Source organism: Pyxicephalus adspersus, chromosome 5, assembly GCF_032062135.1.
Source record: "Pyxicephalus adspersus chromosome 5, UCB_Pads_2.0, whole genome shotgun sequence".
Lineage (NCBI taxonomy): Eukaryota > Metazoa > Chordata > Amphibia > Anura > Pyxicephalidae > Pyxicephalus > Pyxicephalus adspersus.
In genome coordinates, this window is record NC_092862.1 from 123,743,204 (window position 1) to 123,770,377 (window position 27,174).

The 27,174-nt window shown below is 36.3% G+C and overlaps 1 protein-coding gene across 10 annotated transcripts in view; it reads right to left on the reverse strand.

The window, feature by feature from the left end:
• Positions 1–27,174, reverse strand: part of DIP2C (disco interacting protein 2 homolog C) — a 274,574-nt gene that overhangs the window by 70,916 nt on the left and 176,484 nt on the right. For all 10 annotated transcript variants that reach the window (XM_072412615.1, XM_072412618.1, XM_072412620.1 and 7 more), the window contains 9 exons: positions 23,903–23,994; positions 20,152–20,262; positions 17,079–17,202; positions 15,400–15,509; positions 14,205–14,307; positions 13,142–13,206; positions 5,997–6,090; positions 4,224–4,343; positions 1,942–2,056 (listed from right to left, as the gene is read on the reverse strand). In XM_072412615.1, the coding sequence (XP_072268716.1) occupies positions 1,942–2,056; positions 4,224–4,343; positions 5,997–6,090; positions 13,142–13,206; positions 14,205–14,307; positions 15,400–15,509; positions 17,079–17,202; positions 20,152–20,262; positions 23,903–23,994 (934 nt within the window). The remainder of the gene's footprint in view (positions 1–1,941; positions 2,057–4,223; positions 4,344–5,996; positions 6,091–13,141; positions 13,207–14,204; positions 14,308–15,399; positions 15,510–17,078; positions 17,203–20,151; positions 20,263–23,902; positions 23,995–27,174) is intronic.

Consider the following 27,174-nt stretch of genomic DNA (forward strand, 5'->3'; position numbering starts at 1 on the left):
TCAGGTTTGGCAGAGACAAGAAAGCTGTGGACATTAAAAAGCTATTACTTTGGCAGATTTTAAAAGGCAAGAAAGTCCTTTTTTAACAAAATGGAAATTGGATAAACTTTACATTTGAGAATAACTTGGCAAATTGTAGCCAATGACTGTAGATGTTCTGTTAATGGTGACAATTTTCAGGTCTACAATAGCAAAAAAGAAGGAAAATTCTGGCAATTCACTGATAGAAAAAAACAGGGACATTTTCAGGGAAAATCTATTTCAGATTATACAGAATTCGGTCCTAAAAATGACATTCTGCTTTGTTCTTTACATTTACATGTCTTTACCATTTCCTTCTCTTCATTTCATTCGCTCTGTTCTGCATACATCATGATATATAACGATATGGGCAGGGGGAAATACAATTGTTATTTGACTGAGCAGTGACTGGGCTTGGAATTAAAACTTCATGCCTAGACGAGGGCCCACAATGTGACTGTCAGTACTGTCATTATGTTATATAAAAGAATGCCAACCTGGAGAACATTGAAGAAGATTACTTTGCTGGACCCTGAATGCCTTAGGCAAGTGATTAGAAATTCTACTGCATCCTCTAAAATGCAGAGCAGACCTGAGCATAAAGACACCAGATACACAGTAGAATAAAGTGAACCTGCCACCAGAATACAAAATTGTACTGAATTGTCTTATCCTACAAAAAATTCACAGGTTCCGATCACTCAAATAAAGGCCTGGACAACTCAATGACTATTTTTTTTAGACAGGGCTTTAAACACAAAGCAGGTGAATGTGTATTTTGCCTACACAGTACAAGCTAACTTGCACACATTACTTTAGCCCCCAAACCAGCACATATGTACCTCTTTGCTCCATTTAGTCTCCAGGAGCAAAGGAAAATCCTGCATAGGAATTAGTTGCAGCTTACATAGCTCACTGTCACATTTCAGTCACCACTAATAACCCATTAGGAGTCAATTCTCAAGCACAACCCCCTCCTTTCTTGTACAGCATAGCCCTCTTCTGAACCTCTCTGTGCTAGCCCAGCACTTCCATTCCACTCCTCACCTCCCTACATACTATTATGTAGTTGCTGAGATAGGAATTATGGGGAGGTCTACACAGTGCTTTTTGAGCCAAAGCTCTGAATCTGGTTGGGCCATTGATATCACATCCAGGATGGTGGCACCCAGCAGCAGTTTCTGGACTTTTTTTGCATGTTTACACAAGAAAAACAAGTAAATAACATAAATTATGTCAAATGCACATATAATTTATTTGGAAGAGTGTCATCAAAACAATTAGTTTGAAAACAGAGCCTCCCTACTGACCATGTTAAGGGGAGCCATTTCAGGTGGAGATTACACACTTATTCATGAGGCCTTAAAAAACAGAGGCCTTAAATAGTAAAATTAATTCAAATGCAATCATCTTTAATACCAGTGTTGTTTCTTCTTTCTTTTTTGTGCCGACCTCTTGATGATGCACACAAAGCATCTCACAATGTGGATTGTGCCCACCCCTGAGCTCCGTTGTTACACAGCAGTAAGTGTCCCAATTGGCTAATTGTTGTCAGGGGCGGGAAATTGTGTAACTCTTCACAGTAAATGGTGATGAACAGGGCAGGGGTACAATTGCACTTACACTAAACTAATACAGCATCCTCCATTTTGGATATCTCCTTATTTTTGCAGCACTTGCACTAAAGAGACAAATGAAGGGGCCAAATGAAATACTACTATTTACAACAGTAATAAAATCTTTTTATGCTACATTGGAATAAAATACAATAACTCAAATGTGGAAAACGCCATGAAATATAATAAATCCTTCTAAAACTCATCTTAGTGAAATGATGCTAATGCCATCTTGACCATGAGGGCTGCAGTGAAAAATTGTCAATGTGATTTGTTATTTTTATAAGTAAACAAGTCACAGTACCTCCTTATGGCCACAGTAAGAGCCTCTGGTGAACTGGCACAAGGACAAATGACTTCTTGCCGCAGGCCTTTACTTTGGAAGACATTGAGGAAAGCGTCACAAGAAGAGATGGACCCTGGGGATGAAACACAAGAAGAGGATGTGATGATGCATGGGCAGGAAACACTACACTTGGACAAGATGATTTAGAACTCTTTAAAGAGCATTGAGGACATTCTGAATAGTTCATCTCCACACTTGTCCTGTGGCATTATAACACTAAGAAAAATGCACTGTAAACCAGCAGCTCATTAGTCTCTGTCTATCTCATAGCAGCCGCCAACACCTCTCTCTTCAGCCCGCAGTGACACGGGCACAACGCAAAGCTTAGAAATAAAACATGACACTGTGGATGTAAAGACGGTTAAATATAGTAACCGGCCCAGCCTCCTCTCTAGAAAAAATGTCAGTGACATAGCAAAAGCTAATATACAAAGTAAATTAATTTCAGAGAATGTAAGATTACACTGGTCACAGAACAAATATTTCAATTGCACCCAAGCCTCAGCCTTTTTTCCACATTTGTATGAGCAGAACATGAATAACAACTTAAAGTATATGTGAAACCAAAACTTTTTTTTTCTTTGCATATTATGTGGAAGGAATTGTGGAAGGAATTGTGTCAGGATTTTATAGCTTTCTGTGTCACCTGGGTAGATTCACCCTAACTATTGTTGCCTGTACAGAAAATGATGGGAAATTCAACTTTTTTTGTGCCACAAGAACATTAGGTAAGGGGAAATCTTCCAATGGGGACAGCTGTTTTGGTGACAGCTAAGCAGGAATTTTCCTTTGGCTTTGGAGAGCTTTCCTCTTACTTCCTACTGTGTGTCTGGAACAGGAAGTATTAAGAAAACCCCCCAAAGGGACCTGTTCTCCACAAAACCTGTATGATGCTCATGTTATGCTCTGTTTTCACTTTGTGAAGATCCCTAACTAGATTACCAAGGAAAAGAACTTAAACTGACTTACTAAATTAAAATATAATTTTTGTTGCTGTCATAGTCTCAGTTGGGCATGGTAATAGAGAATATTTTCTTGAAGTGTATCCAGATTATGGACAATAAATTAGTTACAATTCTTAAAAGGAAATTAAAAAAGTTTGAAACCAAACCACCCCTGACCTATGTGCTTTTAATGTAAAGTTTTTTCTTCTCATTAGAAGGCTTTCATCCTGTATGATTTTGCTGCAACATAAGTATTCATATTACTCTTGCCTTTGCAGTGTTAGGTCCTAGGTTCAAATCTTGGCCAGGACACTATCTGCAAAGAGTCTGGATGTTCTACCTGTGTTTGTGTTGGTTTCCTCCTGACATTCCAGTTTCCTCTCATAAACACGCAGTTGCCAGCCTCACAAATTTGCCATAGACTGTGTTAATGACATATGACTATGGTAGCGACTCTAGAATGTAAGCCCCTTTGAGGGACAGTTAGGTATATGACTAAGCACCCAACAGATTATTATGGAAAACCTATTGTAAAAAATGCCAGTAAATAAGCTTATTAAACTGCATACCAGATTTTCTGCAATATTTACTTTTGTGGTGAAATGTGGTGCTAAATGATGCGACAGCTCTTACACTTATTAAAACAGGTGGGGTGCAGGATGTTAATGCTTGGGAAAGCATACAAATCACACATTTGCAATGGAGATCATTCGGTATGTAAATGTGCAGCTTATTATACTCCAATAGGGAATGTTTACTTGCATGATTTTCTCTCCAGAGAGATTTAACATGCAAAGTGTACTAAATTATAGTCTTCAGTCTGGGAGTTAACCCAGGCTGAAGAGGCTGCACAATTTAACATCATGGCCAAAGTTCCAAGCATTTAAATAAACAAGTAAGACACATAAATGAAGCATATCTTCTCCAAAAATAACATTTGAAGAAAAACTGCCATAGCTAAATTCTGAAAATGTTATTTGCCTTACTGTCACACTTAGTTGATAGCTGACTTTGAACAAGTATTCAAATGAGTTCTAATATCATGCAATCTTGCTGGTTTCAGATCAGTGACTCTGGACTAAAGCCAGAGAAACAGCATAATATTCATACAACTAACATTTCCAGGAGATTGTCATTATTGGCAACCAGACGATTTCTCTCTGGACAGGTATTCAATAAAAAGAACCCTTAATATATAAAAAACAACCAAAATCTAATTATTCATGAATAAACTAAACACAATTTGGAGACAAATTTTCTTTGGATAACAACACCAGCTTCATGAAATGTACTTACAGGGATTTGCTCCATCAGCCACAATCAACATGCGTAAAGAGGACAGATTGATGTCTCTCTGATCCCGATGTGCAACCAATGCCCAGTGCATATCTCTTGACTTGACACACGCAACTTTTGCTAATAGAGAAAAAGAAAATCACATGCTACAAAAATTATATCAATTAATTAAAGAAATGTGAGTGCACTGGTAATGGATAAAATAAGTATAGTAAGAGAAAAACATACTGCCAGGCTGACATAAAATGAACCTGTCAGAAAAATGTGGGCAGAATGACAATACTGCCAGAGTGCTGTGTAGTTGTGGAGTCTTGATTACTTTCTAATTGATTTCTGTAAATCTGGGGATACTCTAAAATATACAGAGGGCTTTGTCTTTTGTTTGACTTGGAGTCCAGCTCTACATTATACTATTTTACAGTTTAACAAAAAAGTCTCTAGTGGCCATTAAGAGTTTGAATGAATCAGTTTTAGGAACAGACAGGCTTTTCTCAAGCTAAAACAGAAGTTAAAAACCCAAACCTTGAAGCAGAGACTGCCTATCGTAGAGACAGAGATAACATGGTTATTAAAAGGTTTCATAGACTACATTTTTTATTACAACCAGATGAATAAAACTTGCCCGGGACCACAGACAGATAGGGCCTGATTTATTAAATCTCTGGAGAGGATACATACGCTTTCAGCAGTTAGCAAATGTTTTCAATCCTGGACCAGATCTATTCCAGGTTTGCTGGATCACTCAGTTTCACAGCTAAAAAAGTGTATTCCTTCCAGTCATGGAGAGCTTTATTAAATAAAATCATTGGTGACTGACTGATCTAGACTTTTTTAAACAGTGTTCCATGGAACCCCATGGTTTCTTTTGAAGTTGCTTTTGTCCATGCTCATGAAAAACAAGCTGCCAGCTCCATGCTTCACCGTGGGAATTCTTTTCTTGGGGTAATGGGAAGTGTTGGGTTTGCACCACACATGGCATTGCTCACAATAGCTTAAAATTTAATGTTAGTCTTATGTAACTAAAATTAGAAGAATTATTTTCTATGTGTTTGGGGAGTCTGCCACATGCTGTTAGGCAATGGTAAACATGAACATGTTTTCTTAGTTTTTTTTTTCTTTAAACAGCAGCCTTTTTCTAGGCACTTTTCTATAAAGCCCATGTTCTGAGAAGTGTATGGCTTAAAGTGGTCATATGGATAAATATTCCAATCCCAGCAAAGGATCTTTCTTTATTATTATTTTTGGTGTCTTTGTGGCAATGTTTGGTAATGTCCTTCTTGCCTGATCTAATGATTATTGGTGTTCTGTGGGATCTTCATAGTTTGGGATTTTTTTAAATAACCTAACCTTGATCAATACTTCCATGCAACTCTGTCTCCGACCTGCTTAGGGTGCTACTTTATCGTCATGTTGCTTGCTTGTTGATGTGGCAGAGTGAAGGGCCTTTCAGAACTGGTAAATTTACTGTATATATACAGACAACCAATATCCCAACCAACTAATGACATGGCTTCTAATGTTATTGCCTGGACCAAATCCTATTTATGGGTATGTATTCATACTTATTTAGGTATTTATTCATCCCCTTTTAGGTACAGCCAAGGAAAAGAATACATACTTATAACTATGAATTCTTTTCCAAGGGACTGTATATGATTGGTAATGATTACCATTATACAGAAACAATTTTAACACTGTAATAGTGCTGTTAGTTTTTGATTAGGGTAGTAGTATCCCTTTACAAAAAAAAAAAAATATCAATAACAACCTTACCTTTGTACTGACAAACTTTCTGTATCCATGATAACGGATTAACTTTCATGAGAGAGTAGGGGATACTGATGACGTGCATCATGTTCATGACACTCTGAAATAAGAAGACAAATCCTTGATTACGGAAAAGGAAGAAAGACATGGATAATCTTTCAGGCTAATTAATCTGCACAAACTGCAGTGCTAATTTTCTAATTTAATTTTTGCCTTCTTCAGGCGTTTTCACGAGTGCTCTTAAAGTTAATGTTCATAATAATTCAGGAACATGAACATTTTACAGCTATGTGAATTGCTGTGCACATTATCTACTGAAAGATACAGAGCAGTTATCAGGAATGTCCTTGTAAAACCAAAATGAAACATTATCCAAGCAGACATTTATGGTGCCTATAAACTGAAAAAAATAACATTTAAAGAAAGCTTAAGGCTTATCTTTAAAAAGTTTAGACCCTGCTCTTAGGCTATCATTAGTATTTTTGTGTTTTTCTGGGATGTTTCATGATAAAAGCTCTGCTATTGTTGTAGAATTCAACAGGTGTAACAAAGACAATGGATTCAAGAAATCTTACATACTGGAGTCACTCATTCTGGTAGCAGAATTTGGTTGTGTCTGTTTGTCATCATAAATGCTGAATTCTCTCACTTATCTTATAGAACACATTATTCTTTATTAAGTTACCAGATTGTATGACATTAGTGGCTGGCACACCATAGTAAATCGACATTTGCAAAATGTTAGAGACTGCTCAATGTAATGCTGATGTTATAAGCTGAACTGGGGTGTTAAATAAATTATCACAAATAGCCTACGTATAAAGTGGTCATATATGCCTTAATGTGTTGGACCTTCTTGTACCCATAGAGCAGGAATTCTTCTCCCCATGTTGGCAAGGGGCAGACTTTTCTATTTAGGATGTGAAAGTTAAAATTTGGCAGAATTTTAGCATTCAGATTCTGGGGGCTTAATATTTTCAGGTGGTAAAGCAGAACTTCCATTGCTATGCAACCTGCCTCCTATTTTTAATATTATGAAGGTAAAACTGTAGTGGGCTAATATTGAAATGGTTGGAAATTTATAGATGAGTAAATAAAGAATAGGGAAACTATAAGAATTTTGCTCAGCAGCCAGGTGCAAAAGATGAAGGACATTAAAATTCTGCAGGTACAGTACCCCAGAGTCACAATAAATAATGCTGCGGTTTTGGGTGTAGGATATATGTGAGCATGTTTTCTGACTTTTATTTATACAGAGTCAAATTTTATAACAGAAATCATTTTAAAGTAGAACCAGATCCAGTATAAATTAATAGGAAGTTGTCTTTTAATGAACTAAGACACAGTTACCATCCGTCTCTGATTGTCTATACACTACCTCATCCTCCAAGACCTGCCCATTTTCCATAAGCACCCAACTAAAAAATGGATGAAAGTCTGCAATATCAAAATAAAATCCAAAGACTAAAAATAATTGTCAATTAATGGTGACCACTCTGTACTTCTTCAGAAATAACAACCTGCAATTATCTTTTACGTAAGCGAGATTCAGCTGCTCAATGAAAATATTTCCAATATATCTGTATTTCTCAGCACCACGGAATGCAGCTATACATTGGGATAACTGACATTTCCAGATAAACTTTTCATTGAAATGCATCTCTTGCTCTGTTCGAATCCAAAAATCAATTCTCAATCTCTTAAGCGCAGCCACCAAAGCCATTAATAGCAAGAGGAAATATTACCCACAGCAAAACCTGAACACCTATCAAAAGCAAACATTCAGCTTTTGCTGCTGCCCATCACAGAGTCTCTCACATCAGCACTGTTACCCTCCTGGGGATTTGGCATCCAAGTCACCTTCATGCATCTACTTTGAAATGTTAGGCGCTGAAGTCACACTGATCTTTGAAAAGGACAAAACAAGGTAAAGGGAAATAGAGCAGGTGGTGGTGTATAATTCCTGCAGACTTCCTGAAATGAGAGTAATTCTCCGTGCACAGGGGCTAGCATACGCTTTAGCCATTTTAACGGTTTACTCTACACTTTGGAAAGGCAAGTGTAAATACTCAGTAATCCAGGTCCTAGTCACTTCCAGAATTAACAAGCCTCCACCTTTCCAGAAAGGGCATCACATATTCTACAGGAGTCAATCTGTAGAACCCCAGGGTTCCTCCACAAGTTTTCTTGAACTGTAGCTGATAAGACCGCCCATTCGATAATACCTGTATTGTTCAGGGACCAACACCACTTGATACAGCCATCTGCATGACTCCAAATATGTTTCTAGTTGTCTACAAAGGTGGTATTCTAGCCCCTACTTTAGGGGCAATCAATTTAGGAGACTTTTTCAACACTGACCCCCAATAAAGTGATTTAGCAGGGGGTTTCCCCAAGACCTAAAAAGTATTTTAGGGGTTCTTAAAGTGTAAACATTTTGAGAAGGACTATTCTAGAGCGAAACTAAAGGGTGACACCTATTAAGACCTCAGGTTAAGATCAGTATATACAGGCCTATTTTAGTTGGGTAACAAGACTAAGTTCTTCCTGGGTTGGGAATTCAGTATATTATTAATGTTATCATTAATATTATTATTATTATTATTATTATTATTATTAATAATAATAATTAAAAAAAAAAGGATTTATAAAGCGCCAACATATTGTGCAGCGCTGTACATTAAATAAGGGTTTCAAATGATAGACAGATACAAACAGTAACACAGGAGGAGGAAAGGAATCTGCCTCGAAGAGCTTACAATCTATTTCTAACTTACCACTTGTGGCTATCCTGTGTCTGCTACATACTTCAGATATCAGGTTACTTCTAATGCTGTGAATGACCTGACTAGTTTAGGCAAATTATATATCCGCTTTTCACAATTCACAAATATGATCTGTATTCACAATACAAAGCTTTATGGCTCAATGTGGACACACAACTCTCTGCTTCTACCTGTTATAAATTCATTGGGATTACAATTAGTGCCCATAAAAAAGTTATTTGGCCCTGCTGCTTTTTCCTATTGGGTACTAAAATGAATGTCATGGAAAAATTTCATAGCAACCTCTAAAATCTATCAAAATAAATATCTGATACATGTATTTAGTACATAGTATTAAAAATCAGTTTATAAAAATTCAAATAAACTAAAATAAAAAAAATGCCCCAAAACCACCCCTTTCCCATTGAACTGGCTGGCAAACAGTAGAAGCATAGAAATAAGTTTTATTTATTCACTATTTCCTTCATAAATAAAAAAAAAATATACAGCTGACCTTTATAAATGAAAACAACAAGGACATGATCACTTAAATTGCACACTTGCTAATTAAAAATAATTGTACTTTAGTATGAAAAGTAAACAGGCTCTTACCAGACCTTGGCCTGTTATACAACGAAAGGAAATCACATCAGAAAATAACAGCTAATGCCAATGATATTTCCATATTATTGATTTGTCCAAATATTTCCATTTATGTAGCCTTACAGGACGGTGACATTTCCCTAGACACAGGCCAATCAATTCACAACTAACTGTGGTAAAGGCAGGAAAGATTTCAGACAGGAATTGTACATTTTCCTAAGCTTGTATGAATTAGTCCTTGCATTTTCAGTAAAATCAGACAATACAAATTTACCTGGAAAGTATTATGTTAACGATCTGTCAGTTTGCAGTGAACAGGTAATCAATTTGTCACTTGGCTTCCACTAGCATAATCACACTCTTTAACTCCCTGCATACTCGCAGAAACAACATTACAAAGCATACAATAAAATATTGTCTTTCCCTGATATTGACAATAAACAGCATAGATTATTTGTAACCACAAAAATCAAATGATAGCATTCTACCTTTTAAGCGTGAATGTAGGTTATAACTTAATGGATGAGTATCTATTGGGATCACATATTCTGAGTTATAATTGAAAGTTTACTTTAAAAGGCTTTTTATGTGACTTTCACGCTTTTACATGCTTCCTTTTTATATATCATTCAGAGAAAATGCATTGCTCTAATGTTTTTTTTTTTTCTTACTTGCTTAAAGGCTTTTTTTTACTAAGTGCTTAAAGGCTTGCACAGGTATACAGGTTCCTCTCCGGTACAAATATTGATTAGTGAGATTTCATTGAAAAATGTAAGGGTCCCGCAGCAACCATTAGAAGCTGCAGAAACACTAGACATAGAGCCACCTCAAAACTAGGCAGATGAAGATCCAAGAACATCTACCATTTTCCTTCCTAGCCCACACCTTAAATTCAGTAGATTTCCTCCTGTATCACTGTCTGTATTAGTCTGTCATTTGCAATCCCTATTTAATGTACAGCGCTGCGTAATATGTTGGCGCTATATAAATCCTGTTTAATAATAATAATAATAATAATAATTTCAGTTCTTTAATTCATGAAGGCTGAGCACCACATGTTAGTGCTACCATAGCTTCCTGTTTTCAGGAGCCTGTGCTAGTCTGCCAGTCCCTCTCATAATATGGCATGGTAATGAGGGTAAAGAGGAGAAAACAGGGAAGACACTTTAAACTTCTGTTGTAATTTACAAGTTTTGTAATATATACCCCCCCAGGTAGGCCTGGCTTGTGCATTAATGTTCCATAGACCGGATTTCTATGCGACATTAGGCACGCAAGCAGCCTTATGCTGATGACATTGCTAAATGTATTAAAGAGGTTAGGCAGGGGTTGTTGGGGTATTTTTTAATACAGTATATTCCTAAACTTACTTTTTAGCAGCTAATGTTTTCATTGTGACATAAAGCAAAAAGGCAAAAATATTGTGTAGCACTGCAAAGCAGGAAGCAGTTAACCTGTATTTATTAAGAGCAGATATTACTGACACCAAATACACAAATATCCACAAAATATAGATAGTTTTAAATGCATTAACAAATAAAGATCAGATTATTTACACCAAGCTTATCTCTTTTAAATGCATATCTTTAAAAAAAAATTCCCTTCAACAATACCTAGTGAAAAGACAAAAAGACGTAATTGATGGTCATTGTTAATAGTGAACAAAGATCCTATTCATGGATGTATGAGGCACCCAGGTGGAGTAGAGTGGAAAATGGTCAGTACAGAGTGGGTTTTGTGTGAAGGAAATGGCAGGTGTACAGCAGGGTGAAGTAATCACCCCATGTATCACTATCCGTTTGAACGAATAGACAGTTGTTGTCAATCCAATGCAAGAACAAACACTGACGTCATTGTAAAATGGAGAGTCATTGTCCACTTTATATGATTTAAAAAATCCTTTGTGAGAGAGAAAAAGAACGCATGAAAGGCAGGTGGGTTGTGAAGTTTATTTTTAAAACAATCCACGGCAGTGTGTTGCCAAATTACCCTTACATGGAATGGCCCTCTATAGACAATTCATCCATGGCGTGCAGTACAGCCTGTTAACATCTGCAAAGCCATTTCTGCTGTCCTGCTGTGGGTACTGAAGAACTATGTGTAATTATGCTGTATATTGCTGGGAAATACAAAAACAACTTCTTTCTAAGATGCACAGCAATCAGAGCAGATGTCCCCATCTTCCCATACACTGGAAGCTAAAAGACTCCAATTAAAGTGCCTTTTTTGATATACCAGGACATCTATATAAATCCCATTACAACAAAAATATTAGAGGCTTATGGCACCAGTTGCTTTTAATCCACTGTTATTTATTTACTATTTCCCATGATTACATTTTTTGGACTGCAGGCAGTCTAAAGTATGGGGTAGATGGACACTGCCTGGACGAATAATTTTATTACTACTATTATGTATTTATATAGCACTAATGTATTACACTGCTCTTTATAGAAGTCATACACATGCAGCTAACAATAGAATGCATCCTTTATCTCTTCTATTGCAAAATGTGCTAATCAAGTTATACCATATAGCCGATTAACAGTTTTTCTTCATTTGAAGACATAGCATATATTATAGTTTGACTTTGAAATAGTCAACTATTCACAGTATTACCTAAATTCCTTCTAAAGGATGTAATGTTGTAAACATGTAATGTTAATGTTCATACTACATCATGCAGAGCAGGGAATGCCATTTTTTGTACCATGGGAGACACATTTTGTTCTTTGGAATGTTCTGCCTAAAGGGCTAACTATGAAGGGGGGCAGTGTCCATTTACATTTCTGAACATGAACTTGTTAGAAGAACATGCTGTACCTACCCTCACTCGGCCTTACTGTCCCAGTGGCGTGCTACCCAGAAATGGTTATGTCTCCCATTCAAATCACAAGGCTCATAGAAGCTAGCCCAACCAGATGGACACAGCAGCATGTATCCAATATACCCCAAGACAACACTACTGCATGCCGGATATGACAGGGATAAATGAAGACATAACAATCTGCACCTTAATGCCAATGTGCTCTATGTGGTCCTGGCCATGTCCCATAATCTCTGATTGGCCAAAAGCCAAATTTAACTATTTGTTAAACCGCCTGATAAGCCCAGAAAGAAAGAAACTGAGGAGTAAGTGTGGCTGTCCTCAGTGGCAGACGTAGACAACAGAAGGCCCCTGTGGGGAACTGACCTGGGGCTCATCTGCTGAACTTACTTGGGGTCCTTGTTAGCTGAGGAGAGCTTGGGGCCCTGAAGAAGCTGGACACTTTACATCCCCCTGTGTCCGCTCCTTGCTATCCTACTAATGTAACTAAGCAGCTTGTGCGTTGTGTTCATGTAGACCAGTGGGGTAGGGAGGGTAGGTGGGAGGATGGGTTAGTGTGGTTTTAATTTAGGGTACATTTGAAAAAAGGTTAGACATTATGAGGACTGAAATTGCTCACCTCTCCTTCTATCAATACCATATAGTTCCATTACTTCATCATTTTATCAAGTTCTGAACTTGGCACAAGTTTGCAGATAAGGGGTTCTGGCTTCATTCTGACTTTCTAATCTGCATGCTTGTTGCAATTCAGTAACATAGAATGTTAAAATGCACATATCATCAGGAAAGTAGAATTCCAGAACTTGTGATCAATAGCAGACAATTTAGTTTTCCAATTAAAAGTTTTCCCAACCCTCTGCAAATATATTTTGCTGCTTACACTGCACCATGGTATCCCAGGAACTTTTGTGACATGTATGCAAAATGTGTAGGTAATAAAAACATTGATATCTTACTGTAAGAATTCCATGCCACAATCCTACATCTTTCTTGAAATCCAGCACATTCACAATGGTTTCCGCTAGACAAGGACAAAATAAAAAATATTACTTAAACATTATAGTGAAATAATAAAACCCCACTAACATAACTAAAACTCATTCACAATGGGGTGCACGCTTATACAATCTAAATGCATGTGACCAGCATCGACTCTAATAAACAATGTGAACTGTGGTCAGTCTGGTCTTTAAGGACCCCTAACATGCGTATGTTTCTGTTCTGTTCAAGTTTTAAGTGAAAAACTAATATTATAATCCAAGGACAGCACTCACAGGGAAACAAGACAGAGGACAATTAAAGATGTCATCTTTTTGAAGCTCTGTTTCTGATCCAGCAAATCTGGAATGGATTTCTTAAATGTTATTTGCTTTTTGTTAGATCCATTCCAGGTTTGCTGGATCACCCAGCTTCACTGATGAAAGTGTATCTTCTCCGGCCTTGGAGAGTTTTAATAAATCAGGCCCAATCATTCAACAAAACCATCAAAGTATTTAAGGAAGACAATGAAAAAAAAGACACATCTTTTTCTCAGGAGAACAATGTGATAAAAAGTGTTCTGAACAGAACAGAACATGGTCATCAATTTTTCCAAGAACACGTAAATAACAGATCCTTTGCCATACTTTTAAAGAATCTGTCTGTAAAGAAACAAAAAAAACAGATTGTAAAAAAGACCTAATGGTCAAGTCCATACCATTTTTGTTTTTTGTTTTTTTTTTTTTTTTTTGTTTGAACATAAAATCTTGTCCTAAATGTGTTTAAATTCACTTACTGTTGATTTGACTACTACTACCTCTGCTAGAATTTTTTTACAAGCATTAATTACTCTTTTGGTGAAATATTACTTTTTAAAATTAGTTCGTAACTTTCTTGCTAGTTTGAAGTCATGTCCCAGTGTTCTTGATATTGGCTTTCTATTGAAAATACTGCTTTATTCATACCCACATCAACCAAACAATAAAAATGATTGGATAGACTTTACCTTTACCATTTACTCATTAAGAACTACCATCTTACCTTCAGTGTAGCCACAAGCTTGTGTGAGCGCTTGGCAATGTGTAAGAAGTGCTATTCTCGTCACTGTCACTCCCAGCACGCTACCATCCTTACATGTTTTGTACTATAGGAGAAGATATCTTGTATTAGATACAAACATATTGACACAATGCAGGGAAGCACAATATCTGCATGTTTCAAAATGATAAAAACTATAAGCCATAGTATTAAACCTGCTAAAAATAGGATTCCATTATCAGACCAACATTCCCACTCGCTGTTAAACATGAAGATATATGCCCCTCTTTAAAGAACACAGCTAAAGCCAGTGTGTCCTCCCAGCCTGGTCCTGCATCACATCACCAGGGAGGATATAGCTATTGATCGCCAAGAACAGAAATTGCTTGTGTACTAACTGTTCCTTATACGAAGTGTTTCACTAATATTACAAAGTATACCTACTCTTAGGCCCTGATTTACTAAAGCTCTCCAAGGCTTGAGAGAATACACTTTCTTCAGTGAAGCTTGGTGATCCAGAAAACCTGGAATGGATTTCTTTAAATCATTTGCTGTTTGCTAGCAAATGTTTTGAATCCTGGCCCAGATCCATTCCAGGTTTGCTATATCACCCAGCTTCACTGATCAGAGTATTCTATCCAGCCTTGGAGAGCTTTAGTAAATCAGGGCCTTAGTCTTTGGCATATACCAGAGAAACCCAATTCCTGGAGTGGAAAAGAAAAAATGCATAGAGATGCTGAGAAGTTGAAACTTTCAATAGCTAAGAATAAAACAACTACCAATGACGATTAATTTATCTGATATAAGTATGAATGTACTAATTCCTAAACTATATCTAAATCTCCTTTGTTTTTAATTATGTAGGGAGGGAAAAAACTCCTCAAATTTTGTTTGCCACCTGAATCTCATTAAAGAGAACTCACCTTCTCTCCTTATCCCATAGCTATAACAGAAATGTAAAGAAAATCTATCCAAAAGGAGGGAAATACTCCCTAAGTTGTCACTGGATCCTCTTTGGAATATTTCTTCATTTTATTCTTATTCTAGTGTAAAATTCCATGTACAATTCAGATTTTCCAATGCTTCTTATCCCAAAGTGGTCACCAGACACAATAAAAGCAATAAAAAACAGGAGTATACTTAAAAAAGGAGTTACTTTTTCTAGCTACAAATACTAAAGAGAGTAAAAGCAACCCACCTCTATGTAGGCAGTGTCGTTGTTTGCATCTTTGATATGTGGAAACCAATCACGAGGGGGTTTGGACAGATGTTTTGATTCTGTGACAAACCAGAGCAGCTTTGGCCAACCTAACAAAAAAAAGTGAAGCCTTAGTTTATTTTTATTCTGTTCATTATTTTGCTCTACTTGGCTGTAAAACACATTCTTGTTCGAGATCACTAAGGTGACATCTACAACATTGTTTGTTCAGGACATCCATTATTCAACATTTTAAAAATGCTTCATTGTTCCAGCAGAACATTTTAGGTCACTTCCAAACCAAAACCTACAGCCTATAAATGTAAAATTATATCCATACTTTATTCAAAAAACGATTGAAAGATAGGGAAAGTCAAACAGAAAAATGAATGGAGGGATAGAAGTGGTAAGAGGATGCATGATTTGATGGATGAATAGTTAGAAATATGGATCAACAGATTCATACAAAATAACAAGGATGGAAAGTTTTAATTATTCATTCTCCAGTGGAAGATCGATCACTGCCTTTAAAAACACATGGGCATAGAAGATTCTCCACTTGAAATTATTTGACGAATGTCAGATTCACTGCTCTAAAATAGACACCATGGTTGACATCTATGAATCCTATTTTATCATCCAATTATTTAAAAATAATGGATAAATAAATAGTGTACATATGTATAATGTTTGTACATGTTTAATGTTTGGCAAGAAGTATGTGTATACTGGTAATGTTACAATATAAAAAATATATTTTAGACAGATGTGCACTTTCTTATGGCAACAGTTTGAGGAGACTCTTTTTTGTTCCAGTATAACTGTGCCCTGTGCCCAAAGACAAGAAGCCTTGAAAGAATAGTTTAATGAGTCTTGTGTGAAGGAATCCAAAGGGGTCTGCACTTTGCCTTGACCTCAACCCTAAACATATTTGGGATATTTTTGGGAAACTCTATACTAATTGTTTTGTAATGTGATGCCTACCAAGCTCATAAAGTTGTGTTTGTAAGGTGTTATTTTACTCTTTGGTCATATATAGTATTCATAGACAGAAGGATAGACGAAGAGACAGATGAACAGATGTATCAGTATACAAAGAGAGGTATACACAAATGGAAATTCAGAAAAAACATTAATGTATAAGCGGATTTGAATTCATGAGTGAATTCATGAGACAATCTAGAAGATGGACAAAAAATGGGAGAGACTGATATATACATATAGATTGAAAATGAAAGAAGGGACCAAAAGAAGGGCCTGTATACATTTCAGTAAAAGTTTCCAAATGCTTGGTAGACAATGTACATGGGTGGACAAATGGAAATAAAAAGATATACAGACAAAACCATAGATAAGAAGAGATAAATAGAAACCAGGTTACCTGACTGATAATGATGGTGAAAAAGAGATATATTAACAGACAGATGTATATATGAAGTGTAAACAGACAAAAAAAATCAGCTATATACTTCAGTACAGTTCCTAGATCAATTATGGGTATATTACAAGGGACACTCAGAATAAGTACAAGAGGAACTTCTGTTTTTGATATGGTATAATATTTTTTTAAAGTTCTAGCAAATCATAAAATATGAACAATTTTGTGTTTGATATGTAAAACATTAGGCATTGCGCACACCAGGTTTGGAAACCCTTCCATGGGTCATGTATGCACGCACCTTTAAATTGTGGTATTTCCCCAGTAGGACTCTTAGGCAATCCTTTATGGCAGGCATCACTAGTCAAGGCCACTGTAACTCCACAACTTCCTAACAAGAAGCCAATCTGCTGGCTTCCGGCATCCTTGGTAAAGAAAGATTAAAATATGATGTAACATCACACTGGAATTTACAACACAGTTCACTATCAAAATGAATGAACACATAAAGAATTATGTTAAACAAAACACTTCTCATTGCATAATTAATAAACAAAATAATTCTGATCTTTAACTGTATACCACCCCTATCAAGTTTTTACTGAAATGTATATCCCTTTTTGGGGCTATTCCCCCTCTTCATCTGTCCTGCTCAGTAGGACATTTTATTGAATAAAAAACATAACGCTGTATCTCCAAAAATGAAATGAAAGTGGGGAGACAATGAAGTTAATTTACTAAAGCAATGTAGGCAGGGCTAGAAGTAGAGACTCTACTCGGTTGATTGAGTAAAATGCATTATTTCTTTAGAAGTGTTATTTTTTTTTTTAGCTTAGAAAATATAATATAATAAGTACTTTTACCCCCCACCCCTTAGAATGGGAGAAGTAGTGGAGCCAATCACTATTGATGCATGTAAATGTGCATAAAATATTTGTTTTATTAGGAGAAGAACATGAATGACCTTATTGTCTAATGCTGTACTTTCTTTGTCCAATCAGCAAATTAAGAATGGAGAAATGACACCACTTCTTTCGATAGTCTAAAACTGTAACCAAAAAGGTGGTTTCTTGATCTACCTTGTTCTTATGTGTGGCAAAAATGAGATGTAAATCTCAGCACAGAAATGTCTTTGGCAGGTATTTACAAGTCCCTTGTATGCATTTTATCTTTGTATTGCCTAAACTTCAGCTTTAAGAGAATGAATATCCTAATCTTTTGTCCCTTTAAACATCCCCACACCCCTATGATGAAGAAATGTACAGTGACAAATCCGTGTGAGGGTGTCTCTCTGCTGCGAGATGAAGATTTTAGTATAATCTCATAGTTAGTCATCTTCTCAGCTCCAGGCTACATGTCTGTCTGACGACTGAGTCTCCTGTCAACCCCATGGAGTCAAACTGAGCTGGAAGGATTTGAAGTAAAGCTGATTGCACTGCTACACTACGTACAGTGAATTCATGAAAATGTGCCATAAAATAGATACATTTTCATCTCACATAATATTTACACTTTATCCCTAGGTCATTGACTTTTAAGCATAAAAAAGCTAATTTGTGAAATCTGATGCACATAGCCTACAGGAGCCAGCCTAAGTTTTTATTTCATTTTTCTTAAATCAGATTTGATTATGGGTCCAGGTTTACTGGTTCTGGTATTTATATGATGGCCTCAGTGGATCCTTGTTATAAACTAACATACTTACGGTACATTATACTCTGCATTAAAATGGAGGCTAGTTCCTATATCTGTACTGTGATGTATGTGGACCAAGGGTTGGTTCTTGCACCTGCTATAGAGAAAGGGTTGATGTGTTCATGGACATGGAAGGTTCTTTGTAGTGTGGAGTATATCTTTTTCATTAAATGTTATTTCAATCCAAATATCTACTAAAGGAGGCTGTATATCAGACTTGTGAAATCCTATATAAGCATGTCCACAATTTCAGATGTTTTAACTGATGAAATTCAATGCCACAAACTTAAAACTTCTATACATGGGGTAATTATGACCGGGATCTGACAGTTCTACTGGTGTTTCTTGGATTAAGACCATTCTTGACTTGCAAATATACAGAAAAATGTAAATAAAATCCACAGATGCATAATACTTTTGCACCAATGCACCAACATCATAAGGTATGGAGTCCTCACATATGAAACTTCCAAACTTCTTTAGGCCACAAAGAGTATGTAAACAATGGTGTCAATAGCCTTCTTTGCAGTCTACACCCAGAGGTTTGCAAAAACTATCTGATAATTTATAATTTCATATTTGCTTTTAGCTCTTGCTATAGCAAGAAACAGCTTTTAATCCTGCCTATCACTTCCCCACCAGGCTTTAAAGGTTTATGCCGGGGCAAACCCAGAACTAAATCCCCCAAAAGCCCTTTCCCTACACACAGGCAGCAACCTTGATTGGCTGGAAAATAAATAGTTAGAATTTCTTAGCAACAAAGAAACTGTGATGTGTTTATTTTTGTAAAATAAAACCTTTTTATAAAAGAGAACTGTTCAGCTCAGTAAAAGCACCTGTTTCAGGAATATCTTTCCATATCTAGGTGTTTATACCTAGCTTCAGGTAAATACATTTTAAAGAAATAGTTAGATAGATAAAGAAAGTTAATAGATAGATCGATAAAGAAAGATAATAGAAAGATAAATATGATTCTTCGCATTAATTGATACATTAAACGTGATAAGTATTTATTTCATGGAAGGTGCAAGACAAAACTCTACACCTCCTATTACACATAGCCCAATTAAGCAAGTGTAGGAAATACAACAAGCTGATTAATATTTATGAAAGTGATTCCAGGGCTTATTGTGTGAAAAGGTGAGCAGAACTTGCCATTTAACAGCACAGTTCAGACAATGAAAGCAAACATTAAACTAGCTACCATGACTATGATCAGATTTTATAAACTGTCATGTTTAATTAACTACTATATGTAGAACTATCTGAATTATCTTAAAGTATAGATAATGTGACCTTTGTCATATCAGCAATAAGGTTTTAGACCCCCCTTTGGATTAGCTGTGTGTTTTTGCTAACCTAACCAAAGCATATTGTTGGGAAATATTTTAGTAATTACAACCATTTGTGAGCAAAAAAATTAAAAGCGATCAAGGTAACCAACCACCACTATGGACATATAGATATACTGTAAGTTGTGGGTGGTAGGTTGCCTAGATCCAGTAGATTGATTTCCTTGTAGCTGTGACTATTACTGAAATATTTGCATTTTAGAAAAAGGTACATCACAGACAATAGTAAAAATACAACATCGAGTCAAACTGCAAATAACCTATTCGTTGTAAACTTTAGAAGTTTAGCACACACAATGATTGTAAGCACATCTGCACGCAGCTCACCTTCCTTGTAAGTGGCACTTCAATGGGAACAGGAACAACTTCAGCTAATAGACAGCCATAAAATGCTACCATAAATGCAGCAGGGTCATTATTTGGAAAGACGAGGGCCACCTACGAGAACAAACAAGTCATTAGACATGTCATGCACACATCTCATTGAGTCTCACTTGACTGGCTAAAAACAATGTCATTTTTGTTTTCTTTGCCTCATCCTTATCAAAGGCAATCAGATGCAAAAATATTTTGAAATTTAGGTTTCTTCAGTTAAAAACTAACTACAGCAGTTCATATGTTACTCCAGCAAACTAGATAGGATTGTAATATTTATGATAAAAAATGACCAGGAAGTTAGTTTGGTCAGTACAGGGTGCAAACCGCCTTTACCGCTCTCAGAAACTGGAAAGAAACAATGTAATAATTCTTCATTTTAAAAAGAAAAAAAATGGATTATGACTGATTGGGAATAAACCAGAAAAATGCATGACAGTAAACTGAAGAGGAATGTGTCAAGTTAGTTTTTATATGGTCATTTCTCCTGATGCATGGTATATTTTAGCTGCATTTATTATATCTCATAATCATTGTCTCATAACATAAACATAAATAACAAAGGTGTGAAATAGGTATATTTTCACATAAATTTCCCTTGTAATTTTGTGGAATTGAGCCTCATAAAACAGTCAAAGCAGTATTTCTACTCAAATGATGAATAAAGCACACAGTGTAGCATATAAATATATTGGTGGTTTTCATTAGTATGGGAAGGAAACTGTACCTCTTTCAGAACATAGAGTTATTGTTGTTGGAGTACAAGCAGATTGACAACATTTTTTCTGGTTTTATATTATTTTTATATTATCAATGGAGGGACAGAAACACAAACAAATCAATACATTTATGACAATACTGTTCCTTTGTTGATACTTTTTACCTACATTTTCAAATTTTACCTAATTCCTATAAAGTTGTTGTGGTGTCTGGAAACAAGTGCAAGTTATTTTGTGGTGTTTTAACCTAGTGTCCTCCATCCCTAGGACATTTTACATACTCCTAACTCCAAATTTTTCTATCACCTAAGCCAGTGATCCCCAACCTGTGGTCCGCAAGAAAATTTGGGTGGTCTGCAGCTCTGGCCAGTGCACACCCCAGCGGGGTCAGGATAAGGATCACGGCCAGACCCGCGGACCATATCTCTCATTTGCATCGCAGGCTAGGGACTAAACACAACCCCCCCTTTCTCCCATCGTAGGCTTAGACCTGTGATGAGAGAGTGTGTGGGTTCTGGCATCATGACGTCACATTAAGGGAAGTTTCTTCACACACGAAGTTTCTTCACGCTCCCCGCACATGCGTAGTCTGGAGTCTGTAAATTTAGTGGTCCGTGACATCCAAAAGGTTGGGGACCACTGAGATAAGGGAGTCCTTTTGAAAAGAAACGTAACTAGTGTTTTTAAAGCTGGATCCAACAAACATTTTAAGACCAAGTCATACCTACAAAGAAAAAAAAGCTTATTTCTGCTGTCAACAATGTCTAATGTCTTTCTAAAGAATTACACTTTCAAGGGTTCACCAAATTAGGAAAAGTGAAAATTAGAAAAAAGTTGTCTAATCTGATGACTTTTGATTTATGTTGTAACATTTATTGGAAGAGTCAGAATTTGGCATCAACAACATGAAAGCATGGATTCATCCTGCCTAATGGTTCTAATGTTTCAGGCTGGTTAAAGTGAGGGTTATTTTAATGGCACCCTTTGGTCCCTTAGTACCAACTGAGCATTGATTAAATGCTACAAGTTACCTTAGTATTGTTGCTGACCATGTCTCCACCTTTTTGAATCCATGGGTACTTCCAGCAGGATAATGCATATCACAATGCTCAAATCATCTCAAACTGACTTCCTAAACCCCCTGACTGTAATGCCGAGGTGAATTTTTTATACCAAATGCGGTAACCCGGAGCCACAATCAGGGTAGCATAAAAAAAAATCTTACCTCCTCCCCTCGATCCAGCGGCGTCCTCTAGCGAACCCCAGCTGGCTTCTGCATCACATCCTCAACTTGATCAATGTGATGCGTGAACCGTGGATACGCTGGGGAGGCGTGGCTTGGCAAGAAATTTAAAAGCAGAAAACATTGTAATCTGCTTTTAAAACATTAATCAAAGTGATAAAGTTAAAAAAAAATAGACCAAAGTCCCTATAGAATGTTTCCAGCACCTTGAATATATGCCCCAAAGTCCTGACTGTCAAAGGGGGTCCACCCGGTACTAACTTAGTGTACCTAGTGCACACAGGTTTCCCCCACAAATACACAACTATAAGCACTTGCACAAAAATATTTAAAATTCTGTCCTTGGAATAGTTTATCAGAAGGAAATTAAAGGTTTAGTCAGTCTAACACCCACATTGGGAGGGAAAACAGTTCAATGGTTTAGACCAGCAAGACACAGCGATGTTTAAATGCTAACTGAATGTATGAGTTCCATCTGCGAAGCAAGTCCTTGCTAAATCCTGCCCTTTTAGTGAACAGAGCTGTGAAATTACTATGTGTTGGAACATAATTATGCCTTTACAGTGCAGTGACATTTTGTAGCAAAGGTGGAGCAAATGAGCTAGAGAGACCTCATGTTCATGTGTCATGATCATCTCTGTATTTTTATATACTTCTGGGAATTTTGTATCATCAATGAACATTGTAAAACACTTAAGAACAGATATTTCATTGAAAATGATTATCTCCCTGGCACAGTTTGGAGTAAAGTTAAAGATTGCTAACAGTTGGCTGTAAATGTTTTGGAAATATAAGTATGCATGTACATTACAGTGATATGTTTTCAGCACACAGAAAACAAGAGGGCTGCGGAGACCTTGGTGTTATTTCTTTATGTTTATGTTATCTCTTATCATTTTGTCAATGAAAAATATAATATTAAGATGAAGTGAAACTATAGTTAAAAACTTTTGTATGCAGGTTTTGCAGGAAGAAGAAACTGGGGACAATGAAATAGAAATAAGCTTGCAGAAGATCTGACTCTTGTTAAAGGAGTAGAAAAATGTTGTGGGTTGTGTTAGATTTTAAGAAGCTGATCTTCAATTAAAAGCAGAAACTCCAATCCTTAAAACAACTGTTTCATCTGCAAATAAAGTATATTTGATCTGTTTAGCTAAGCTTGTATTTTAAATGCCCCTGCTCCACCATGCCACCACTTTTTTTAAGGTGTAGTTGTGGCTATCAAACCTGTAAGTAATCATAAACCCCTCCACTCCAGCCTCCAGTACGTAATATATGGGGGGAAAAGTGCAAAGCAACAGAGCAAAAAAGGTGCTGGCACTGCCATTGCAGCTTGGCATGAGATTTATGTAAGACATTTCAGATGTTTATTGAATCAGCTGTAACATGTTTGACTGTCTTAAGGAGCAAAGAGTGTTTTTTTATAAATATTATTATTAATAATATTATTTAAACCACTTTAATATTATATTAATTATAAGTAGATGGTACTACCCCTTTCAGCAGGTCACGGGACCAAAGACCTAGTCTTCTAGTATTGTAACCAACACAATGGCAGTTTGGAGCAGAAATTAATTTGGAATAAAAAATGTATTACTATTTATCTATTGAACAACTGTTAAAGAAATGAAATGTAACATTTGGATATGGAACAAGATTAATGCAAATTTGCAAATTGAAAAAACTTAACTAACATGGGCACAACTCCCCCTCAACAAGCACATATATACCATAACCTTACCCTGTCTCCAGGCCTGACCATCGGCTCTTGTTTTGTCCCCAACTTATGTAGTATATTATAGGCAACTTTCATACTTCTGGTCCATAGTTTACCTGTACAGAAAAAGAGATTTCATTCTATAAAACTGCAAATAAAACTATAAATAATAAAAAATAAATAATAATAAAAATGGTTATACCGAAAAGGTAAATACATGTGGCAAGGATAAAAAAAACAACTTAGGATCCCTGTGGCCATCCTTTCCCATCAGCAATATGATTTGCAACTTTGGATTAATCAGAAAAAACAACTGTCCCTATGAACTGATAGACCTTTACAACTTTGCCCAATTACTGGGCGAAATGCATCAGTGTAGGGAGCTGAGGTTGGTGGAAATAATTATAAGCTCTTTTAAGCTTAGGCAAAACAAGGTAATTTGAATAAATAAGACAGTCAAAAAACATAATTTATTGTAGTGTGTATTCCACAGTCAAAATTGTGTTCCTTAAGGGCTCTTCCACACCTGCAGTGTGAAACCGTGTATTTGGTAGTGTCCAGGCTGCCATGGAGAAAATCTTCAAACACCTTGGGGCCAAAAGCAGCAAGTTGTTTTTAGGAGAGTGATTTGTTTTGTTGTTTGTTGTTTTTAGGCTGTGATCTGCCATGCAGCTGCATGCAAAAGATGGTTCTAAACCTCTCCATTTCACCTGAATCGGAGTGGTTGGGACCACGGTTTAGCCTATAGCAGAATGTTGGGGGTCACCGCAAGTCGGCCCCTATTATTCAATCTGAAGGCTTTAAAAAAGGAAGTGACACCCTTGTATTACTATAACTGAGAAAGCAGTAAAACCCTTCTGGCTGTACCGTATGATTTATATGAATTACAAAAATGTCTGTACAGCATAAAAAAAAGACTAAAAGTAAATTCACATATGTATATTCTAACTTTATATCACACAGTTTGGAGCTCAGCTTTAATGTGCACAGGAAATTGGAGCTCTTAGTGTATACGGAGAAAACTAATCCTGAAATTTAGTTAAATTCAGACACATTTTAGGTACCTGCATGAAACCTCATTTTCCCTGTACATTCACAGTTACTGAGATTTCTAGCTGCAAACAAAAAGGGAAAAGACGTTCCTAGGAAAATTTTAAAAGATCTAATGCCACAAGTAATCGATTGATTTGGGCAATTTTCTTACCTGTTGAGATTGTTATAAATACTGTGAATTATACTACAAAATCTAGGAAAGTTTCACAGAAGTGGAATGCATTTTAAGGAAGACAAATATTTTTTTAGAAGGATACATTTTGATCCCTCAATTCTTTACAATCGTCTACCTTGGTGGGATTACTGGAACAAGGAATCTGATGACTGCACACCCTTCTGTAACCCTTCTAAGAGTAAATCTTCCAAATATTACTGAGAAGAATTCCCTTGGAAGGTTAAATGCCACAGTGATGATATCATGACAGATAGGAGACAGGAGAAGACACCTTTCCTGGGGCTACAGCATTGAAATTATGGCAGGAGATCAAACCCTGATCCACTCTACTTTAAACAAAGTTTTAGGAAAAAAACTTTAATTCAAAAAAAAAATTCAATTTAAGTTTTAATAACTTTTGGGAATCCAACTATAGTTAAAAATAGTTTGAAAAAAATCTGCAATCTCAAAGAAGCAAATTGCAAATCCTATTGTGTGTTACTTCCCTCACCTCCTAGATTGTAAGCTCTTTGGGGCAGGGTCCTCTCCTCCCGTGTCACTGTTTGTATCTGTCTGTCATTTGTAACCCCTATTTAATGTACAGGGCTGTGTAATATGCTGGCGCTATAAAAATTCTGTTTAATATTATTAATTAACAAGTAGACACAGACTACAACCTAGCTTATTTTTACAAAAAAAGATATGTACTAAGATGATAAGATGAATAGCTAAAAATAGCTAAAAAGAACTATTTTTATATCCATGCCAAAACATGTATAGTAAAAAAGCAGTTCAAGAAAAATCTGGTTTGTGTTATTTCTGTTCATGTCTAGCTGTACAAAAAGTAATCTAAATTTGGATGCGATCCACTGACAGGTCAAAGTAATAAATAACTTCTGGAAGGAACATGAAGTTTTTGATATGGCAGTCAATTAGCTGACATCATTTCAGGCTGAAATATAAATGGACATAGATTTAGGAACACGCGTCAGGCAAGCGGCTTCACTACAGGAAGCACTTAGTCATTCTATGATAACTCCCGAATATATGAAAATAAACCTGGGCAATTTAAACTGAGCTTATTTGAAATGAAAAACTAAAGCAGAGGTTATCTTTAGCAAAAAATTTGTCTGCAATATTCAAAAGATTCTGAAATAGTAAATGTTTAAAATTTAACTCTGACTTAACTTGCCATGAAGTTAACTCTAAAATGCCAGGGTTAAAGGTTTGTCTAATGGACAATAAGCAACAAATCTCAATGGTCACTATAGGAAACAATTCTGATGAGCTCATTTTCTTTTCTATGGTTTTAATAATCAACCCTACATCAACCCTATCAACCCTAAAACAATCAGGGATTGTTGATTGTCAATCAACTAAAATAAATGTCCCTTGTTCAAACTGATAGGTGATTTCTGTGGGTGCCCTGGCATCATCTTGTTTATCCTGTAGTAAAGTTTGAGCTGCAAAGAGGAACCACAGAGCAGTAGTAAACAGGTGTTCTGGATGTATACCAGCTGAAGCTGGAGAGGTGTAAAGAAGCAACAACGTTGTCATACAGGCCACTGAAAAGGCAAGTAAACAACAGTTTCGCTCAAACGGGGTTCCTCCAGAGGACACTAGGGGTTCCTTGAGCAATTTGTGCCTCTGAAGCCAAATTAGGTGACACCAATGATTTTTTGGCTGTCTGTAGAGGAATCATTCATATCACTGGCCAGCAATGTAAGAGACATTCATCCTACTGACCACCACACTAATTGAGACTTGTGGATATAGTATTTATAGAAGGGGTTCCTGAAGACACAATATTTAATTAAAGGGTTCCCTCATGTTAAAAAGTTTGAGATGGTCTACTATCAAATCTTAGCTTTTGTGTACATTGAGCAAAAGTGACCTTCTGGTAGGACCAATTTAGGCTTTAAGAGAATAAAAACTTATAATATGGCCTTCTGAGAAAAGAGAAAAAAACAAACCAATGCAGGGAGATCAAACTACTGGAGTACTCTACAGATATAAGAATGTGCCAAATCATTTATTCTGTGTACAGACAAAATTGAAGGGGTAATTTGAACTTGGCAAAAATTCTGAT